Source organism: Cyprinus carpio, chromosome B7 (assembly GCF_018340385.1).
Source record: "Cyprinus carpio isolate SPL01 chromosome B7, ASM1834038v1, whole genome shotgun sequence".
NCBI classification, from domain to species: domain Eukaryota; kingdom Metazoa; phylum Chordata; class Actinopteri; order Cypriniformes; family Cyprinidae; genus Cyprinus; species Cyprinus carpio.
Window position 1 is genome coordinate 15,326,592 of NC_056603.1, and position 21,121 is coordinate 15,347,712.

The following is a 21,121-nucleotide window of genomic DNA, read 5'->3' on the forward strand; positions in this document are numbered from 1 at the left end:
CTGCTGTGTGTGTGCACTTTGGATGGGTTAAATGCAGAGCACAAATTCTGAGTATGGGTCACCATACTTGGCTGTATGTCACGTCACTTAAAATATGGGGATTCCTGATTTAAAAGGTCACTTCAAAGGTCTATGTACTGCATGAGCTGAATTTCACTGCATCTTCTGATAAATGTTTCCACCCATAAGACATAAGAGAATGGGGGAACACACCCAGGTCCTATCACGAACAGTTACTGATTCACTAAACTGGTTTTGTAATAAGCTATGTTAAATTATATTCATGAAAGTGATAAACCATGACCATGCATCACACGACCCTTTATAAACTCAAACAGCTTTCTCACTTCTGCTAGTGAACCTAACACCATCCATTAACCCAGACATGGGACATCTCGAGTTAATACTAGTACTAACATGGATAACAGGTTGCTTTACCATAGACAACAATGCAAATAGGTGAGATGCTCATGATTTAGTAATTTGGTATAACGATTCGGTAGGAATGTGAATGTAAATCTTATTTTGCTTTTATTAAGTACCAGATTCAGTAATAGATTTGATTATAGTTTATATTAGCAAAATGATGTAGCCTACATTGTATATTTATATGTATAACAAGCAAATATATATATATATATATATATATATATATATATATATATATATATATATATATATATATATATATATATATATAATATGCTAACATATCAGAGTCTTGCTATTTCTTAATTTTATACACAGTATTTATTAACATATTGCCATATTAAATAACACTTCCTAACAGTTTTTATTCAAATGTAATTAAGCAGTTAACATCTGACCATAATGATGGGAACAAATTATAAATATTATAATGATGCTATGCAACTGAATTACACTACTTTTATGTATTTGTAGATAAGAAAATCACGTGATTATGCAGCTAATCTAATACTTAACAAGCATGGTAAAATATAGCCAGCTCCTTCATCTTTTTTTCTGATATTAGTCAACTCAGCCTGCCTTCTTATTTCCTGTTTTTACAGATTTGACGTGACAGAGAGAGATGCGGGTAAGTAAATTATCATGTAAAATGTAATAAGGACAATGAGTAACCAGAAAATTAGTGCTATTGCAAAATTTCTATATTGCAATCATTTATTTTTACTTAATTCTTTTTCAGATATTAAGTAACATTTTATAGAAATCAATTGCTACAATACAACTAAGAACTCCTATTATCCTTTCCTACAAATCTGTGCAAAGAGTATTATCTTGTCTGTAATGAACACTGGGGAGAGACTTTGTTCTGTCACAAAAAACATGCTTGACTTCACACAAAGTGTTCATGCTTGCAATCAAGCAAGGACACGTGATTACAAAATGACATGAGAACTGATTGTAAACGGGTGGAGTATGGTAGGCCCCCATAAAGCATATCTAAGGTCCATGCCCATTACTAACATATTATGAACATATAGAGCATTTATTGCATTGTACCACTGGAAAATGATTCACATAAAAAATGTAAGCATTACTCATTCCTCATTTTAGGACTGGTTTTGTTCGAGCATATCCTTAAATAAGTAATCTGAAGTCAACTAGAACATTCCTAGTATCGTCAATTCTATACAGTTTCTACCACTGAAAACTGAAATGTCTTGTTTTTAAGCAGCGTTGGCCTCTTGTGATTTCAACCAAAATGAAGAACCGTTCTGCAACTTCCAACAAGACACTGCAGATAATGGTGACTGGACGCGTCACACTGGACCCACCCCCACCCCAGGCACTGGGCCTGATGGAGACTATCCGGATGGAAGTGAGTATGAATGCCAAATCAACAAACAACAATCCAGTAATCAGTCACTGAACTGAAGATGCAAAATCACTTGGAAATAATGTTCAAAACTGAATATTCCTGAAATTATTGCAACTACAAATGTTTACAAAATCCCAGTACATGGACTGATGAGACATGCACTAAATGGTTTGTCAAGCAACCTATAAAATGCTAAAGAACCTACTGTTTTTTTTTACTGTTTCTTGCTCTCATTAAATTGAACCCTTTCCCCCATAGCTGGCTATTATATATATCACGAGGCTGACAACTCCGTAAATGGACAGAAAATACGTTTACTCAGCCCAGTTATTAGTAGTGGACCTTCTGAGATCTGTGTACAGTTCTACTACTACATGTATGGCTCTGAGAGTAGTAACACCCTGACTGTGTTGGCCAAACGTCCTGGCTCTGAGGAACAACTGTGGCAAAAAACTGGGATACAGAGCCCGTCATGGCTTGGAGCCTCTGTCACTGTGCCCATACCAGCTGGACAGACTGTTCAGGTAATTGGGTCTGCTTAAAAACAGTAAAATATAAAACAGTATAATGCTATAAATGTATATCATTTGTTCTTCTATAGTTCTAACATGCATTTTTAAATGAAATACATATGAGTAGAGTCTTGTTATACCTCACTAAATTGCCTTAAAATTGCTTGAGTGTTATGACCTATTGACTCATTCAATTTCAGTGTGGTCATTGTGTTTAAGGCAAAAGGCTATGCATTATGTGTCTAATCTATGTACGCCTTTTCTTTAGCATCAGTTATAAAAATCAATGTTACAAAGACAAAGAACACTTCTGAAACTCATGATGACAAAATTAACTTTGTGAATCTTATACAGTTTGAAAGAAAATCCCCTTTCAGTAAATTTTAATGCCATTTTTCTTTTCTAGATTGTGTTTCAAGCAATGCGTGGGCTCTCCTCATCATGTGACACTGCCCTGGATAACATTGTCATCACTGAGGGAGCATGTGCTGGTACTTTATTTTACCCTTATTGCATGTTACAAATATAAACATTTAATATTAAAATTATGATTTTATAAACAACATTGTGTTTGCTTTTATACAGGCTGTATAGCTGGGTGTGATTTTGATGATAAGGATGAATGTGGCTGGAGGAATGTGGTACCTAATGATGAAATTACTGGTTGGGAGTTTTGGACTGGACAGACAGATACACCAGGCACTGGCCCTGATGATGACTTCTCCAAACCAGGATGTAAGTCCAATATTCCACCCTGTCATATCAATGATTTTAAGGACTGCTTTCTGTCCTCTTTGCATTCTCTATTTTCTCAAACTGTTTCTTTCCAATGCAGTGGGGTCATACCTGTTAATGGACTCCAGCTATAGTATTGAAGGAAAATCCGCTCAGCTCTGGAGTCCCTCTACCTCAGCCTCTGGTTGCCTACAGCTGGACTTCCATTACTACATGTATGGCAGCGCCACCAACATGGAGCTAAATGTCCATGCAATCACCACCGGTAAGATTTACAAGCCTACAGTCATTCTATAGGTTAAAGATTAAGAATTTATGAAATTATGGGAAATTATGAAATTACAATTATGATATGACAATCATATTCACATATACATGCAACGAAACCTAGATGATCAATGATTTTCAAAAATGTTATTATGCAGATTAATTACAGAGATTTTGGCTCAGGTTTGTTTTATGTTTTTTTTTTTTTTTTTTTAGGTGGAGGACTTGGAGCCCCTATTTTCAGCCTCAAAGGAAATCAAGGTCAGGCCTGGAAGCCTACAACCATTCACTACATTGGTTCAGCCGATTCAGTGGAGGTCAGTTTTATTCTCTCAGTTAAAATTTTGTGAATGAGCTTTATACATTTTTGACATAATGATCTGGCCCATTTGAGTGACAAAGCAATTTATATTCATCATGTATGTTGCCAAATGTTCACGTTTTTATACGTTTTTATTCAGTTTGTAATTGTAGGTGTTTATGGTGAAACAGACAAGACAGATATTGCAATTGATAGTGTCTGCATTACCACTTGTACAGGTAAGTAGGAGACAATATCATCAATGCTATTGTAAGTCTAAAAGTACCAGCTGTCATATAATACATAATTTATGGATGATGCACCAGTCCATTAATTGTTTTCTTGCTTGATTTTAGCAACTCCATCAACACCTAAGCCATCCCCACCCCAACCCACTACACCTAAACCATCAACACCACAACCCACTTCACCTAAACCAACGACACCAGGTCCATCATCCCCTAATCCATCTACACCCCAACCTACTTCACCTAAACCAACGACGCCAGGTCCATCATCCCCTAATCCGTCTACACCTCAACCTACTTCACCTAAACCAACGACGCCAGGTCCATCATCCCCTAATCCGTCTACACCCCAACCTACTTCACCTAAACCAACGACACCAGGACCATCATCACCTAATCCGTCTACACCCCAACCTACTTCACCTAAACCAACGACACCAGGTCCATCATCACCTAATCCGTCTACACCCCAACCTACTTCACCTAAACCAACGTCACCAGGTCCATCATCACCTAATCCGTCTACACCCCAACCTACTTCACCTAAACCAACGTCACCAGGTCCATCATCACCTAATCCGTCTACACCCCAACCTACTTCACCTAAACCAACGACACCAGGTCCATCATCACCTAATCCATCTACACCCCAACCTACTTCACCTAAACCAACGACACCAGGTCCTTCATCACCTAATCCATCTACACCCCAACCTACTTCACCTAAACCAACGACACCAGGTCCATCATCACCTAATCCATCTACACCCCAACCTACTTCACCTAAACCAACGACACCAGGTCCATCATCACCTAATCCATCTACACCCCAACCTACTTCACCTAAACCAACGACACCAGGTCCTTCATCACCTAATCCATCTACACCCCAACCTACTTCACCTAAACCAACGACACCAGGTCCTTCATCACCTAATCCATCTACACTCCAACCTACTTCACCTAAACCAACGACACCAGGTCCATCATCCCCTAATCCATCTACAGCCCAACCTACTTCACCTAAACCAACGACACCAGGTCCATCATCCCCTAATCCATCTACAGCCCAACCTACTTCACCTAAACCAACGACACCAGGTCCATCATCACCTAATCCATCTACAGCACAACCTACTTCACCCAAACCAACGACACCAGGTCCATCATCACCTAATCCATCTACAGCCCAACCTACTTCACCCAAACCAACGACACCAGGTCCATCATCACCTAATCCATCTACAGCCCAACCTACTTCACCCAAACCAACGACACCAGGTCCATCATCACCTAATCCATCTACAGCCCAACCTACTTCACCCAAACCAACGACACCAGGTCCATCATCCCCTAATCCATCTACAGCCCAACCTACTTCACCCAAACCAACGACACCAGGTCCATCATCCCCTAATCCATCTACAGCCCAGCCCACTTCACCCAAACCAACGACACCAGGTCCATCATCACCTAATCCATCTACACCACAACCTACTTCACCCAAACCAACGACACCAGGTCCATCATCACCTAATCCATCTACACCACAACCTACTTCACCCAAACCAACGACACCAGGTCCATCTTCACCTAATCCATCTACACCACAACCTACTTCACCTAAACCAACGACACCAGGTCCATCATCACCTAATCCATCTACACCACAACCCACTACACCCAAACCAACGACACCAGGTCCATCATCCCCTAATCCATCTACACCACAACCTACTTCACCTAAACCAACAACACCAGGTCCATCATCACCTAATCCATCTACACCACAACCCACTACACCCAAACCAACAACACCAGGTCCATCAACTCCTAAACCAACAACACCTAAGCCAACTACTCCAGGACCAACACCACCAGGTAAGCTAAACTTGTTCTATTTTGATTAGAAACATTTATCAAAACATTATAACATTTGTTTAGATAAACAAACCCTTCTTGTCTCCAAACAGTGAACTGCCCTCCAGACTCTGAGTACATTGATTGCGGCCCAGCCTGTATTCCTACCTGTGCAGAACCCTCTACTAACTGCTCTGGTTCTTGCATCAGCGGCTGCTTCTGTAAACCAGGATTTGTTTTCCGTGGCCGGCGCTGTGTCCCTATTGAGCAGTGTGGATGTCTGGATGAAGAAAATAATTACTTTGAGGTACTGTACAAGAGTTGTCATTGTAGGGCTGCATTTTTATTCAGCTTTGGGACCTAAAGTTTTGCAGTAAAAAATATTGGTTTGTATTTTCACTCAGCCTGGTGAGATCATATTTGGAGATGGTTGTTCCAAGTTGTGTCGCTGTGGTGGCAACTATACCTTTGACTGTGTAGACAACACCTGTGACCCTGTGACAGAAGAATGTCGGGATGTTGGTGAAGTGCATGGCTGCTACCCTAAAGGTATTTCAGAAAACCACAGCAACCCCTTATTCACAACTACCATAACTGACAAGTGACAAACAATACACTAATTTGCTTCTGTGGTAGCTCATGTTTCAAAGAAGCTACAAACACACAGATACAATTTATGATCAAGTTTGTATTCATGTCTTTGACACCAAGGGATTTTTCATTCACAGGAACCTCCACCTGTATTGCCTCTGGTGACCCCCATTATAACACCTTTGATAACCGGCGCTATGACTTCATGGGAAACTGTTCTTACCTGATGTCCGAACCTTGTAACAGCACAGATGTGCCTTACTTCGCTGTGTACACAGACAATGAGAATCGTTACAACAATCCTCATATCAGCTACGTAAAAGCAGTTCATGTCCATGCGCTGGGAGTCATAGTGTCCATTCTGAAAGGAGGAATTGTTCAAGTAAGAAAAAGAACATTATTTTCAATATTAATGATTTATATCATGTATAGAATATTATTTGTGCACATATACTGCATACATATTTAGGGGCACATTCAAAATGACAATTATGTTTTCTGATTTTTCTCAGGTCAATGGAACTAATGTGAACATTCCTCTGAGTCCTGTCAGTGGTGTTGACATTTTTATGTCTGGCAAGCACTACACAGTGGCCTTGAAATTTGGAGTAACTGTACGTTACGATGGAAACCACTATATGGACATTAAAGTTATCAAGGAGTGAGTATGGTTCTTAAAAATGTCTTTTAATGATTTTATAAGTTTATAACTTGATTGACTTTTAAATGTCTCTACATGTTCGTGATAATTTTACAGCTATGAGGACAAACTTTGTGGACTGTGTGGGGACTACAATGGAGACCCTCAGGATGACTTCCAGACGCCAACTAGTGAACTGGTCCAAAGCCCCAATGACTTCGGCCACAGCTGGAACACAGACCCCGAGTAAGGCATTATACGAGGCACATGCTGTTGCAACTAAAAGACATGTTTCTATTAATTCAGATCATAGATGACTCACCTCTGATTCTGCGTTCAGTTGTAACAAGCCAGAGGTTGGCCCATCCCCAGGGTGTACAGATGCTGAGCAGGAGATGTATGAAGGGCCTGCTTACTGTGGTATCATATTGGACAGCAATGGCCCATTTGCTGCTTGCCATCCAAAAGTCAACCCAAATGTGAGTGAAATCGAATAAGTTAATTTGAAATATGCATATTTTCACCATAAAACATACTTACAGATCTTAACCTTGTGTATATAGGGTTTCTTCCGAGACTGTTTGTTTGATGTGTGTGAGCTGGATGGTGCTCATTCTGCTTTGTGTGAAGCAATAGAGTCATACGTCAATGAATGTCAGGACCGTGGAGTCACAATTGGACCCTGGAGAAACAGCACCTTCTGTCGTATGTCTGAAAAATACATATTCCTTAACAATAACTCTGACAAAAAAATACAGACATGAATGGCACAAAATTATGATTAACACTAACATAAATTCTCCCTCTTCAGCTCTAAAATGCCCACCCAACAGTCACTTTGAATCATGTGCACCAGTTTGCCAGCCTTCCTGCAGTCCATTTCCACCAAGTCAATGCAGTGGGCCTTGTTCTGAAGGATGTGTTTGTGACCCTGGATATATCCTCAGTGCTGGCCAGTGCGTGAAAGAAGAAACATGTGGTTGTAGCTACAATGGAAATTATTATAAGGTGAGGAAATTGAATGTGGTATTATTTAGGACAGAAATGGTTTGTTATTGTCAGTCAAACAGTATTTTCATTGACTTTCCTCTCTCCGTGGATTTAGCCAGGTGATGAGTTCTACACTAAGGACTGTGAGCTACTGTGTAAGTGCGACCCCCCATCTGTTTCCTGTAAAGCTGCCGACTGCCCACCAATGGAACAATGTGGAGTACAGGGTGGTGTTATTGGGTGTTACCCACAAGGTGAGCACTTTGGTTAATTCAGTAAGTGTTTTTCCATTCAGTTTTCAAACATCCATCCATCAAGTTCAGTCAGGCTTAAGCAATAATGTCTTTTTAAAATAAATGGATGACTTAAAATCATACAAGTCCAGTTTTTGCAATGTTGAACAAACAGATTTCGATGTAATTATAGCTCGGCCTTATCCAGCATATATATGGATTAACAAGACAACAGTTGGGCTTGGCTTTGTGCAATGCCTCTAAAATGACAGACGTGATATGTAATTAACCCTACTAATATTAGATTAAACATTCCATCATGTATATTTGGCTAGAGAGATGGAGACTGTAGCTTGACGATGCATGTTTACAGTTCACTATTTACAAATATGTGCAACAGTAAACTATTGAAATTTACACATTCTTTAGGGCTTCAAAAATAGTTGATCAATCTTTTTCCTCAATCTTCTAGAATATCAAGACTGTATTATCTCTGGTGATCCTCATTATAACACTTTTGATGGCAAATACTACAGCTACATGGGCACTTGCACCTACACTCTGGCCCGCACCTGCAAAAACAACACTGGTAAGCAATGACCAAAGCCAACTATCCACAATCAGCGGTTAATAGAGTGTTTTGGTCATCAGATAGGTGTTTGGAATAACAAATTATTGTATCCTTAATATTTATTAAATGTACATTAAATGTCCCCAAACTTTACTTAAGTTAGCTCAAATAAGAATTGAATACATGTACAGCTTTCAAAATAACTTCACTTTCTTCTCTCCTGGGTCTGCAGGCCCCTGGTTCTCTATAGAGGGTAAGAATGAAGAGAGAGGCATTTCTGGCGTTTCTTACCTGAGGAAACTATACGTGACTGTAGATGGCATTACTGTGACACTGATGAAAAACAAGAGAACTCTGGTCAGTATCCACAGCAGCTGCATGCCTTCATTAAACCATCAATGAAGTTATTCTGTAATCTTGAGATCAAGAATTGAGATTTTAAGTAAATGGCCACAGTATATTTTAATCTCTCTTAGATTATAATCTCTTGGATTATGTTAATGCACACAATAGTTTTGAGACATTACTCTTATTTTAGATATTTTTTCTAAATTGTTCCTAATCTGTTCATAGTAACATTATCCTTATGTCAATTTTTCTGTTTTCCAAGAGTAATCTTGCCTTTACAAGTTCTTTTTGTCAAATCTAGCATTAGCCTTCAATCCACCTTTGGTTTTATCTCTTTTCCACACACTCAGGTGAATGGACTCAGGGTGTCTCTTCCTCACTCCCCCTCTCCACTCATTTTGCTGTCTCTTGCTGGACATTATGTGATCCTCACAACTCCGTTTGGCCTGGAGGTGCAGTGGGACGGCAACCATTACGCCAAGATCTCTGTTCCCAGGTAAAGATAATGTGAAAAACCCTTCACTGGAATATATGCACAGTACTGACAGTATTTAGCAGAAAACACTAAGACACACAATGATTGTGAAGGGTTATAGGTTATGAGTAAATTCAAAAAGAAAAATCAAAAAGCATTTCTGGGAAAATTAATATCTTTACATTAATCTCTTTCTCTCTTTTTCCTCATTTTATCAGTTCCTACTATGACCAGATGTGTGGTCTGTGCGGGGATTATGATGGAAACCCCAATAATGATTTCACTAAGCCGGATGGCTCCCAGACGGACAGCTCCAATCAGTTTGGTGACAGCTGGCAAACTGATGAGGATGAGGATGCAACGTCAGTAACTTTTACTTTTCTTAATTTTATCAACCACACAACAGGCAGGGCAATGTTTTTAAGACTGTTCTTAAGATTTTAAGGTTGACTTCAAATTCTCAGGCATGTCTGTCATGATGATGACAATGTTATGTTTTCAGGTGCAAGCCAGACCCCGGGCCTCAACCACCCTGCGATCCTGTGCTGGAGGGTGTCGTGTCAAACCCAGAGAACTGTGGGAGAATAACTGACACAAATGGAGCATTTAGGTTAGGACTTACCAAACTATGACATTTTCTGCTAAAAAAAAAAACGATGTAAAATGAATCAGCGGGTTTTAAAACAAATATGCATGTTCTATTATTCATATTGTTTCTAACACGAGAAAGACTTGAAAAACTTTACGTGCTTAATTTGCTCCTCACAGGGACTGCATAAAGGTGGTGGACCCCTTGCCTTTCTTCCAGAGCTGTGTGTTTGATATGTGCCGTTATCAAGGACTGCAGCAGGTCCTTTGTGACCAGCTTCAGGCTTACACTGATGTTTGCCTGAGTGCAGGTGCTCCTGTCCATCAGTGGAGGGAGCCAGACTTCTGCCGTGAGTCATTCTCTCACATATTCTATCATATTGCATAAGGTATAGGATTTGAGAAATGGTTTGAGCATATAATAAAGCAGCACAATATGGCATCTTACATCCATGCAAGAATCACATTTCCCATTCCCAGTGGCAAGCCTGTTTTCAGCTCCCTCTAATGCACAATATAAATTATTGAAGTGAATGCAGTTCAGAAGGTTAGAATAAAAAAAGCTAGAGCTGAACACTTACTTTAACTTTAGCCTTATTGTTTTTATTATTCATGGGGCTTTTATGCCTATAATGGCCAAGGCAGAGAAGACAGGAATGGCATCACAGGAATGGTGCATGTGACTGGGAAACTACATACTGTATCCTCACTTTAACCATATTTTCATAATTTAATTGTGTTTTTCATTTTTTCTTTAGCTCTGGAATGCCCTCCAAACAGCCATTACTCCATATGTGTGAGCTCCTGTCCGGAGACATGTCTGGGTATCAATGGACCACCGGGCTGCAGTGAGAAGTGTGTTGAAGGCTGTGAGTGTGACCCCGGCTTTATCCTCAGTGACAACAAATGTGTCCCTTTAAAAGACTGCGGCTGTGTGGACTCCTCAGGCTCCTACCATCCAGTGAGTTTAACACCAGGGCTGAACCATGTGGTTCTGGGGCCATAGACAATGATGGGTCCCCCGTAGTAAAACCTGGAGTTTGGATTACAAATATTCAAAGAACCACTGCAAACACTAAACTAAAAGCACCCATTTCTGTTCATGACGTTGTTCACCATTTTAGCTCTTGTAGTTCACCTAAATAGCCGTTTGACAAATAAATTATTAAAGGTAGAAAGAAACGTGAGTAACGTTATAGCTCATACCTTTTCACTCTATGACTTCTTGTCATAGACTGAATATATGACTTCTTGTCATCAAGCCTGTTGTCTAAGTTAGTCATTATTCTTGAGCGGAAATGACATGCACAATGTCTGACATCCAAAAGTGCCTTAAACACTAAACAGCAAAAACACCAACTCAAATAGCCAAACAACAAGCTCTTCGATGACTTACTTTTTGTGTGTCTGTCGAACGTGAGCACATGTGACCAAAATGGAGGAATCTTTGGGTAAACGGATTTAAATGAGTCGAATTACTGTGATAAATCAACTCTCATTGTAGCGTCTGTATCACCTATATGATTGGTTAAAACACAGTGCAGAATTTTAACAAAGTGTTAATGTTAAAAAAAAGGAGAAATGTGCTTGACTTGTGGATTTCTCACACATTCCTATCAATGTGGATATATATAGGTAAATGAGAGCTGGTATCTGGAGGGCTGTACACAGAAGTGTGCATGTGCGGGTGGAGGAAATATTCACTGTTACAACACCAGCTGTCTTCCTACTGAGAGCTGCCAACTTCAAGATGGAGACTATGTCTGCAAACCACTTGGTAACAAATAAAATACTACTTTACACATAGTTTAGTTTTAGTATCTTATCATATACAAACATGCAGTTCTGCACAAACATGTTGACACATGGAACTAAAAGTTTATCTCCCAGTTTTTTATCTCTTTCTCTTTTAGGTACAGGCATTTGCTCAGTTTCTGGTGACCCTCATTATAACACCTTTGATGATAAAGTACATCACTTCATGGGTGCCTGTTCCTACACTCTCACTAAGCCCTGTAATGAGACCTCAGGCTTGCCATACTTTTCTGTGGAGACACAGAACGAGCACAGAGACAATAATAAGAAAGTGTCTTATGTAAGATCTGTCATCATCAATGTGCATGGCACAACCATCATTTTGGGCAAGGGGCGCAAAGTTCAGGTAAGGGACATTTCCGAGATTTGTGAGACGTAAGGAACCGATTACAGGAGATTAGAACAGCAGACCATTCTTGTGCTTACCTTATTTGTACATCCTGCAGGTGAATGGAGTTCAGGTCATTGTGCCTGTCACACTGTCAAATGGTGTTAAGATCTTCCTAAGTGGCAAATTTGTTGTGCTTGAGACAGACTTCGGATTGCGTGTCCGTTTTGATGGAAACCATCATGCAGATGTCACCTTGCCTTCCTCCTACAGCGGACTGTTATGTGGACTCTGTGGTAAGCACTGCAAATTCAGATATCTAACTAACTGATGGAGATTCAAAAGCTACTTTATACTGCTACTAACCAAATCATTGTTTGACATGAGTCATTTTAATAATAATATATTACAGGAAATTATAATGGTAATCCTAATGATGACAACATCAAGTCAGATGGAACGCCAACAGGCAGCACCAATGAGCTTGGAGAAAGCTGGCAGGTTCCTGATGACAGACCAGAGTAAGTGAAAGCATATTTAATCGTGCACTGCACCAATGATAGTTAGATTTCATTAATTTTGTTTCAAAATATACACTTTTTTTCATTGAAGCTTTAATCATTCATGCCTGTTCTTATCTTGCACAGTTGTACTCATGGTGGAGGAGACATTGAATGTGATGACAAGATCGAGAGTGAAGCACAGAAACCTACTAGCTGTGGCATGATCACCGACCCCAATGGTGAGACACACATGCACTCATACAAACACACATGTTAAAATGTTTTAATGATAAGGTCACTGAATGATAATAATAAAAAAAACCATAAAAAGCTTTGTCATGTTTATGTTAGAATGCATGAATTTATTTGTCTGCTTTGGGCGGTTTGAATACAATCATTGTAACACATTTTGGATTGAATGTTACCTATGACTTGAAGAGTAAAGGGTAAATGTACAAGAGGCCTCATTTTACTCTATTTATGACTATATTCCAGCACATCTGTTCAGTGCACTGAGCTTCTCTAATTTATAGAGACACAACACCTGTTTTATGCACCATAAAATCCTACTTACCATTCTTTTCCCAGGAATCTTCAAGCCATGTCATGCAGTGGTGCCTCCCGATCCTTACTTTGAGAACTGTGTGTTTGATCAGTGTGGCACTGGTGGCGCCACAGTGGCACTGTGCCAAGCTATTCAAAGCTATGCTGACCTGTGTGCTCAAGCTGGGGTGCCAATTAACTGGAGGAATAACACCTTCTGTCGTAAGTGTTTAAACCCTACAGACATTCTGTAAAGCGCCCTTAAAACCTGCAATTAACTGTATCCTGGTTACCTTTTCAAGACTCTGCCTTTGTAGTGTGCACCCTTCAATTAGGGAGTGATCAACGAGTGCTGTGTGTCTCTTTAGTTCCTAAATTGGCTGTGCTAAAACAGTTGTACTTTTATGTTTCTCCGTCTCTGCCCATAGTCCCAGTTTCTCATCCATCCTTCTCTCTTTTCTAACTATTTTCATTCATTTGTTCTCTTCTGCCCCATTGCATTGGTTTGTTTAACACCACTCTTTTATTTTTCTGTTTCTTCCAGCTATTAAATGTCCAGTTGGTAGTCACTATGAGCCGTGTGGTTCAGCCTGTCCAGCCAGTTGTCAGGACCCTGGATCTGAAGGCAACTGCTCTGAGCCCTGTGTTGAGGGATGTGTGTGTGACACTGGTTTTGCCCTCAGTGGGGACAAGTGTGTGCCCTTCAGCGAGTGTGGATGCACTGACAAAGACAACAACTATAGGCCTGTGAGTTCTTGAGAAGACTGAATGAAACTTACTTCTGTTTTCAAATTTTGAATCATTTCTTACAAAATGAACACATTTCAGTTCAGATTTTTGTTAATAAAGGTGTAGTTTAATTATGCATGATTTCATTTCTAGTTTAGGATTGTCCCTTTGTCCATTTCAATTATTAATGTGTATCTATTTGATTTTTTAGGTTGGAGACAGCTGGTTCACAAAAGATGATTGCACAGAGCGCTGTGTTTGTTCACCTTTCAATACAGTGACATGCGAGGCATGGCAATGTGGTCCCGCTCAGGAATGTAAGGTCAATGATGGTGAACTAGGCTGTGTGAACACAGGTACATACTCTACACAATCTTTGAATCTCTTTTTGTTTGTCAGTCTATCTTTTTCTGTGTCTTTCTATCTGTCTCTCTATCTGTTTGACACATGCTTATTGACCTTTTTTGCAGGAGTGGGCATTTGTCACATTGCTGGTGATCCTCACTACTACACTTTTGATGGCATCATGCACACCTACATGGGTACCTGCACTTACACGCTGGTGGCGATATGCAACACCTCTATGGTGACACCCTTCACCATTGTGGCCAAAAACGAAGAGCGCGGCCAACCAGAAGCTTCGTATGTTCGCTCTGTGACCGTCTACCTGCCCACTGCCAACATCACCATCAGCAAGAGTGGAAGAGTACTGGTGAGAGCCCGAGAAGGAAGAGGGAAGAGATGCAATAGTGATTTTGACTGGGATGCATTTGCATGTCTTCTTCTGATTAGACATCATGAATAGGGATATAACAGTGAAATACTGTTTAATATCATAGATAAGATTCTATGTATTTAGTGATATGATTGTGCTAAATATCTGGCTTGAACTCATATTTGTTCTGTCCACTGACTAGGTGAATGAACGCAGGATAAAGACCCCCTATGACATCAGTTCAGCCAAGGCGCGGGTGTTCAGCAGTGGAGTAAACACCGTACTGGACACTGACTTCGGCCTGATTGTGAAGTTTGATGGAGTGCACCATATTGAAATCACAGTGCCTGGAGACTATTTCAGCAAGGTTTGAAACTACGCTAAAATAAAGCTAGAACATCACCCTACCTGACAGGGGTGGGCGATATATCGGTAGACACGATTAACAGGTAGAAATTTGTCTTACAGGTATGTGGAATGTGTGGTAACTACAATGGAGATTCCTCTGATGACAACTTGATGCCTGATGGCAAACCAGCCAACAATGTCACTGAACTTGGTAACAGCTGGAAGGCAGAGGGAGACAGTGATCCTGGGTGAGTATTAAATTTTTTAGTCCCTCTCCATAATTCAGAAATAAACAAACATCGAAAGATAGCAGCATTGTAGGTGCACTTATGATACATATGAATTTGAGTGAAAAATCAGTAGTTTCACTTGTCTTGATTGTTCACTTGTGTTCATCCATGCCTCGTTTCTCCATCTGCAGGTGCAAACCTGATGAACGGCCTGATGACAAACCCAACTGTGACAAGAATGAAGAAGAAATCTACAAGTCACAGTGTGCGGCATCTATCCTATCTGATCTCTTCAAGCCCTGTCACTCTCTCATTCCTCCAGAATCTTTCCTGGGGAACTGCATCTATGACATGTGCGAGTATGATGGCATGCAGTCGACTCTGTGCGATAACATTGAAGCTTACGCCCAGGCCTGTCATAGCGCTGGAGTCATGATCAGCTGGAGAAACAGCACCTTCTGTCGTAAGTGAAAGAGAAAGAGGGAAGAAAAGACTAGGAGATGTGCTGAAAATGTTATGCTGAGCTGGGTGACAGGAGGAAGAATAATTTGGCTAGAATTATACAGATCAAAAGAGCAGAACTGTGATGCTGAGAAAATGAAGCATTTATGAGATTCTTCATTGATAACCACTAGGCTATGCATAAATATTAATTAATATCTATGCATATTTTGAAAGAAGAAATGGCCTCTGAATATGTCAGAGAATCATTGTCATTCAAATCCAATGCGTCAAACCTCTTTCCTTTGTGTACTGTAATTTCCAGCTCTCCCGTGCCCATCAAACAGTCACTATTCTGAGTGCACAGCACCATGTCCTCCTACTTGTGCCGATCTCTTCCCCGTATACTGCCCATTACCACCTAATAGTTGTGTTGAAGGCTGCCAGTGCAATGGAGGTTTTGTGCTAAGTGATGGCAAGTGTGTTCCGCTCTCAAGCTGTGGATGTGTTGACAGCAATGGAAAGTATCATGATGTGAGTAAAGTTGCCAGAATTGCATACTGATTCTACTACTTTATTGAAAGAAAGAAAGAAAGAAAGAAAGAAAGAAAGAAAGAAATTTTATTCAGCAAGGAACCATTAATTGATCAAAAGTGATAGTAAAACATTTATGGTGTTACAATTTTTTTTTATTTCAAATAAATGCTGTTTATATTTTATATTCTTCGAAAAATCCTGAAAAAAGGCATTAAGCAGCACAGCTGCTTTGATAATATTAAATGTCTCTTTACCACACGATCTGTTCAGAAATCATAATACCGATATTAAAATGATTTCTGAACGGATCACGTGACACTGAAGAGTGGAGTAACTGCTGCTGAAAATTCAGCTTTACAATAATTAATTAAAATAGAAGTTATTGTAAATTGTCATTTTACTCTTATGATCACATAATTGCAGCATTGTTGAACATAGGAGACTTCTGTCTAATATTTAAAAATTTTACCGACTCCAAACTTTTGAATGGTAGTCTGTCTATTAAAGACTTGTTTTCTTCAACTCTATTCATCCAATTCTTTTTTTTCTTCAACTCATTATTGAAATCATTTTCTAAACAAATAATGGCAAAGACATGATACATAAAGAATATGTTATAAAAAGGTGCTGTAAAGATGGCAGTGTTTTTAATTTTATGTCACAAAATGTTACAATACTGCCTGGTATATTTCAGGTGGGAGATTCGTGGATAACTGACCACTGCGAACAGAGGTGCAGCTGCAGCCTTGGAGGAGTGCTGTCCTGCACGTCCTTTGAATGCAATGACAACTCGATCTGTGATCTTGACAGCAATGGAGACCGTTACTGCAAACCTGAGAGTGAGTTCAGGGCAGTTTTGCAATGAGAAATACTAAAAATGAGAGAACAATGATATCGAGTGGCTTAATTCAGACAATCAGAGCAACCAAAAATTCATATTTACTATACATGAAAGACAAAAAGTTGGCAACTTTTAATACATTTTCTCTTAGCAAGGACTACTTCAAGTTTTTGGGGTTTAATGACTGCAACTTGTGGGCATTTAAAGAAATGTAAATGTTCGAGCCTTGAAGCAGGTTAGTCTTAATGTCCACTTCATGAATTAACTAACTCAAACTCTTTTACTTCTCATAGAATTCGATGACTGCAGTATTGCTGGGGACCCTCACTATCGTACCTTTGACAGATACAATCACCACTACCAGGGAGCGTATACCTATGTATTAACTCAGACCAACAATCTGCCCAGCTCCCTCACCCCTTTCATAGTCCGCAGCAAAAACCAGCGGCAGGGAGGCATCAGCCGAGTGTCACTCCTGCGCGAGGTCTATGTGGACGTATATGGCATTACTGTTCGCATGCAGCAGAAGAAGAAAGTGCTGGTGAGGGTTTCATGGGACATGAAGTCAATTCTAATAGTCTTATGTAACATACTTCATGTATGGACCATAATAACCACATAGTATCATGAATGTCTTTGCGTTTTTTCTCCATCAGGTTAATGGAGAGAAAGTTGGTCTACCGTTCAGTCCTGTACGTGGAGTTAACATAAAAACAAAGTCTCGCTATGTGATGCTCACAACTGACTTTGGCCTTTCTGTGCGCTTTGATGGCAATGCTCAAGCAGGTAACTCAAAAAACTCACATCCACACAATTATCACGGATTTTTTATGCACACCTTTGCATATTTTAGTATATATAGTAAATATACCTTTGCATATTTTAGTATAGTATATAGTATATTTAGTATATATTTTTATTTTAAGTATATAATAAAAACTCTCGCACTCTTCTTTTTCCCTAAAGTGGTGACTCTACCAAGTGTATACAGATCTCGTGTGCTCGGTCTGTGCGGTAATTATGATGGAAACAACCGTAACGAGTACACAAAACCAGACAGCACAGTTACCCGCAACCTCAATGAGTTTGGAGACAGCTGGAGAGTGACTGACAGACAGGCGGGTCTTCGTACCACATCTCTACCAAAGATGGTGCACCTACACAAGTACAGACGACTCAGCGTATCTGTTATAAATATAATTATAAATCAACTGAGATGACATTTCTCATGAAATCTGAAATAGTCTGGCATAGTCCTACCCCTAAAAATCCTGTCTTCTTTACTATTAGGCGTGAAGTGGAAGCTGATCCAGATTCAGGGTTTGATACGACAGGCTGCACAAATGCTCTGCTGGAGGAGCTGAACGGGAATAAAATGTGTGGGGCTCTCAGTGACCCTGCTGGTCCTTTCACTGCCTGTCATGCTGTGTTAGCTCCGGATGTCTTCCAGGAGTGAGTAATGTGTGCATGTGTTTGTGTGTGAGGGTTTGTGCACTCTAGTGACAAGTATGAGTTCACTTTCTGAGCTCAGAGGATAACGGGTGTTGATACGGATGCACAGTCCTTCACAACCATGTGTGTTTGCATTGCAGGGATTGTGTGTTTGACCTATGTGCTGAGCAGGGCAGTGAAGAGCTTCGCTGTGAAAATTACGCCGTCTATGCTCGGGCTTGCCAAGATCTGGGTGTCACACTAGGGCCGTGGAGACAAGAACTGAATTGCGGTATGAAAAATAAAATAGTTCATTTATGGAATGTGGACTTTATCCATTATGTAGCCATTTAAACATCAAATGTTTCATTTAAAAATGAAATAAAATAAAAACCTGGTTTAAAATCATGGTTTCCACAAAAATATAAAGCAGCACAACACTAATAATAATAAGAAATGTTCTCTGAGCACAAAATCAGCATATTAGAATGATTACTGAAGGATCATGTGACACTAAACAACATAAATGTGTGTTTGTGATTTAGGTCTGCAGTGTGGGCCCAACAGCACTTACTCCTCCTGTATGACTCCATGCCCGGCGTCCTGCGCAGACCTGGCGGCTCCCTCTGAGTGTGAGCAAACACAGTGTGTGGAGGGATGTCAGTGCGCCTCTGGCTTTGTTCTGAGCGACCAAGACTGTGTGCCTTACAGCAAGTGTGGATGCACTTACCTCGATCGCTACTATCAGGTGAGCCTTTTGATGCATGTCAAATACTACAGGTTAAAGGTTATGATGTCAAAGGAATTGCACAAGACACTGCTGATCATGTTTCTCTGTACCTTTCCACATGCAGCTGAAGGAGACATTTGTGACAGAGGATTGTTCACAGAGTTGTGAATGTACTACCACTGGTGCTGTGTGTCAAACAAAGGGCTGTGGAGACAAAGAGACCTGCACTGTGTACGACACCAAACGTGACTGTTATAAATGTGAGCTATTTCTGATGTAAAATATATTTGATAAATATATAATGCATAGCTTTCAGAGTTTTCCTAGTCTAGGAATGATACAGAATTTGATATCATATAGTATAGTTTATTATAACCATGGAAGCCCATTTCTGCCATGGGATAAAAATAATAGCAGAAATCTGCATTTACATCTCACAATTCTGTGTTTGTAACAAACTGATTTTTAACTTCTTTTGCCCTCTTTTTCTCTCAGCGAGTCCATGTTTGAGCTCGCCCTGTCAGAATGATGGTACCTGTGTGGATAAACCAGATGGTTCTGGTTATACCTGCACATGCACTGAAGGTTTTGAGGGCACAAACTGTGAGCTCTTTAAAATCCCCTCCGAGGGAGGCCTGGGTAAGTGAATGTGAACAGGACTGTATTCATTCCTAATGTAAAATTCTTAATCTAATCTAAAAAAATAAAACCATATATGCCAGTCATATGTAACAGGTTTTTCCTGCTTGCTGTTTTGTAGATCAAACAGCTTTTATCTTGATCGGAGTTCTTGTGCCACTTGGCGTCATCCTCATACTCACAGCAACTGTGTGCATTTACAAGAATTGCAGGTAAAATTTATTTAAATCTGGCAACACTGATCTTGCAAAAACTTACCAAGCCAAATATTCACTTGAAATAATTTAAAACACTGTGATTTTATAAGGCAAGTTAATCAGTGTTTATCTCTTTTTACACAGCCGCAAAAAGATGAGTTATGATTCAAGTAAATTTGAGCTGAACAAAAAGACAGGTATGTGGTGACTGATTATAATACTTTTTTCTTTCTAAAAAAAAAAATCTGAAATGTATAATGTGAGCTGTTATTTGAGTGTTTCTAAATTTGTCCACAGATCATCCTTATAAAACTCTAGATGAGTGTAAGAAGCAGAGAAAAGACAACAGTGTGCTGAAGACAACTACATTCTGAGGCAAAATTAGTATTTTGACAATGATTTGCTGATGAAATTGTTTATATTTATTCATTTTAAACGCCTTTGTGGAATATGTGAACCAACTGGCAAAACCTGTTAATATTTTAAATTTTTCAACTTTTCAGTAACTTATTTGTAAACTTCATTGTAAGTTTTGGTGTAAGCTGTGTTTTGAGTTGGGGAATGAGTGCAATTATCAAATGTCTATGAACATCTGATGCAAAAAAAATTATATTTTCTTCTAAAAAAAATATTTATTTTTTAAAATATTTTAAATAAGTTAACAAGACAAGTTATGCCCTAGCTGCTTTTATTTAACTTGTTCAAGTGCAACACTCCAATAACCAACATTTCTTATGACTCTGAACACTTTTGTTAACACTTCAAACAGCAATTAAAGGCATATAAAAACAAACAAGTTCATAGAAGAGTATAGTCAAAATTGTCTTGCTTGACCAGCTATCTAAATGATTGAGTTCCACAAGGACTTTCCACCAGAAGAGCTTCTTGGCAGGTCTTGGCAATTCCAAAAAACCAAAACAAACAATACAAG

The 21,121-nt window shown here is 39.6% G+C and overlaps 1 protein-coding gene across 1 annotated transcript; it reads left to right on the plus strand.

Annotated features, from left to right (window-relative positions):
• Positions 1-356: 356 nt before the first annotated feature.
• On the plus strand, positions 357-20,821 carry LOC109092563 (zonadhesin-like). Its single transcript, XM_042727480.1, has 51 exons — positions 357-459; positions 1,032-1,057; positions 1,661-1,804; positions 2,063-2,328; positions 2,723-2,807; positions 2,902-3,051; positions 3,152-3,316; positions 3,535-3,635; positions 3,780-3,858; positions 3,976-5,748; positions 5,841-6,034; positions 6,132-6,276; positions 6,456-6,700; positions 6,831-6,979; positions 7,076-7,204; positions 7,299-7,437; positions 7,522-7,663; positions 7,770-7,966; positions 8,064-8,202; positions 8,654-8,770; positions 8,985-9,109; positions 9,451-9,596; positions 9,794-9,937; positions 10,078-10,185; positions 10,344-10,513; positions 10,922-11,124; positions 11,799-11,940; positions 12,077-12,324; positions 12,425-12,602; positions 12,719-12,827; positions 12,954-13,048; positions 13,398-13,574; positions 13,897-14,099; positions 14,293-14,437; positions 14,552-14,793; positions 14,999-15,163; positions 15,265-15,392; positions 15,566-15,837; positions 16,141-16,349; positions 17,047-17,191; positions 17,487-17,734; positions 17,850-17,979; positions 18,160-18,358; positions 18,484-18,645; positions 18,786-18,916; positions 19,170-19,372; positions 19,479-19,614; positions 19,850-19,993; positions 20,115-20,205; positions 20,335-20,387; positions 20,488-20,821. Exons 1-51 carry the CDS (start codon positions 386-388, stop codon positions 20,562-20,564), a joined length of 9,387 nt encoding a protein of 3,128 aa, XP_042583414.1. The 5' UTR covers positions 357-385; the 3' UTR covers positions 20,565-20,821.
• The last annotated feature ends 300 nt before the right edge of the window (positions 20,822-21,121 follow it).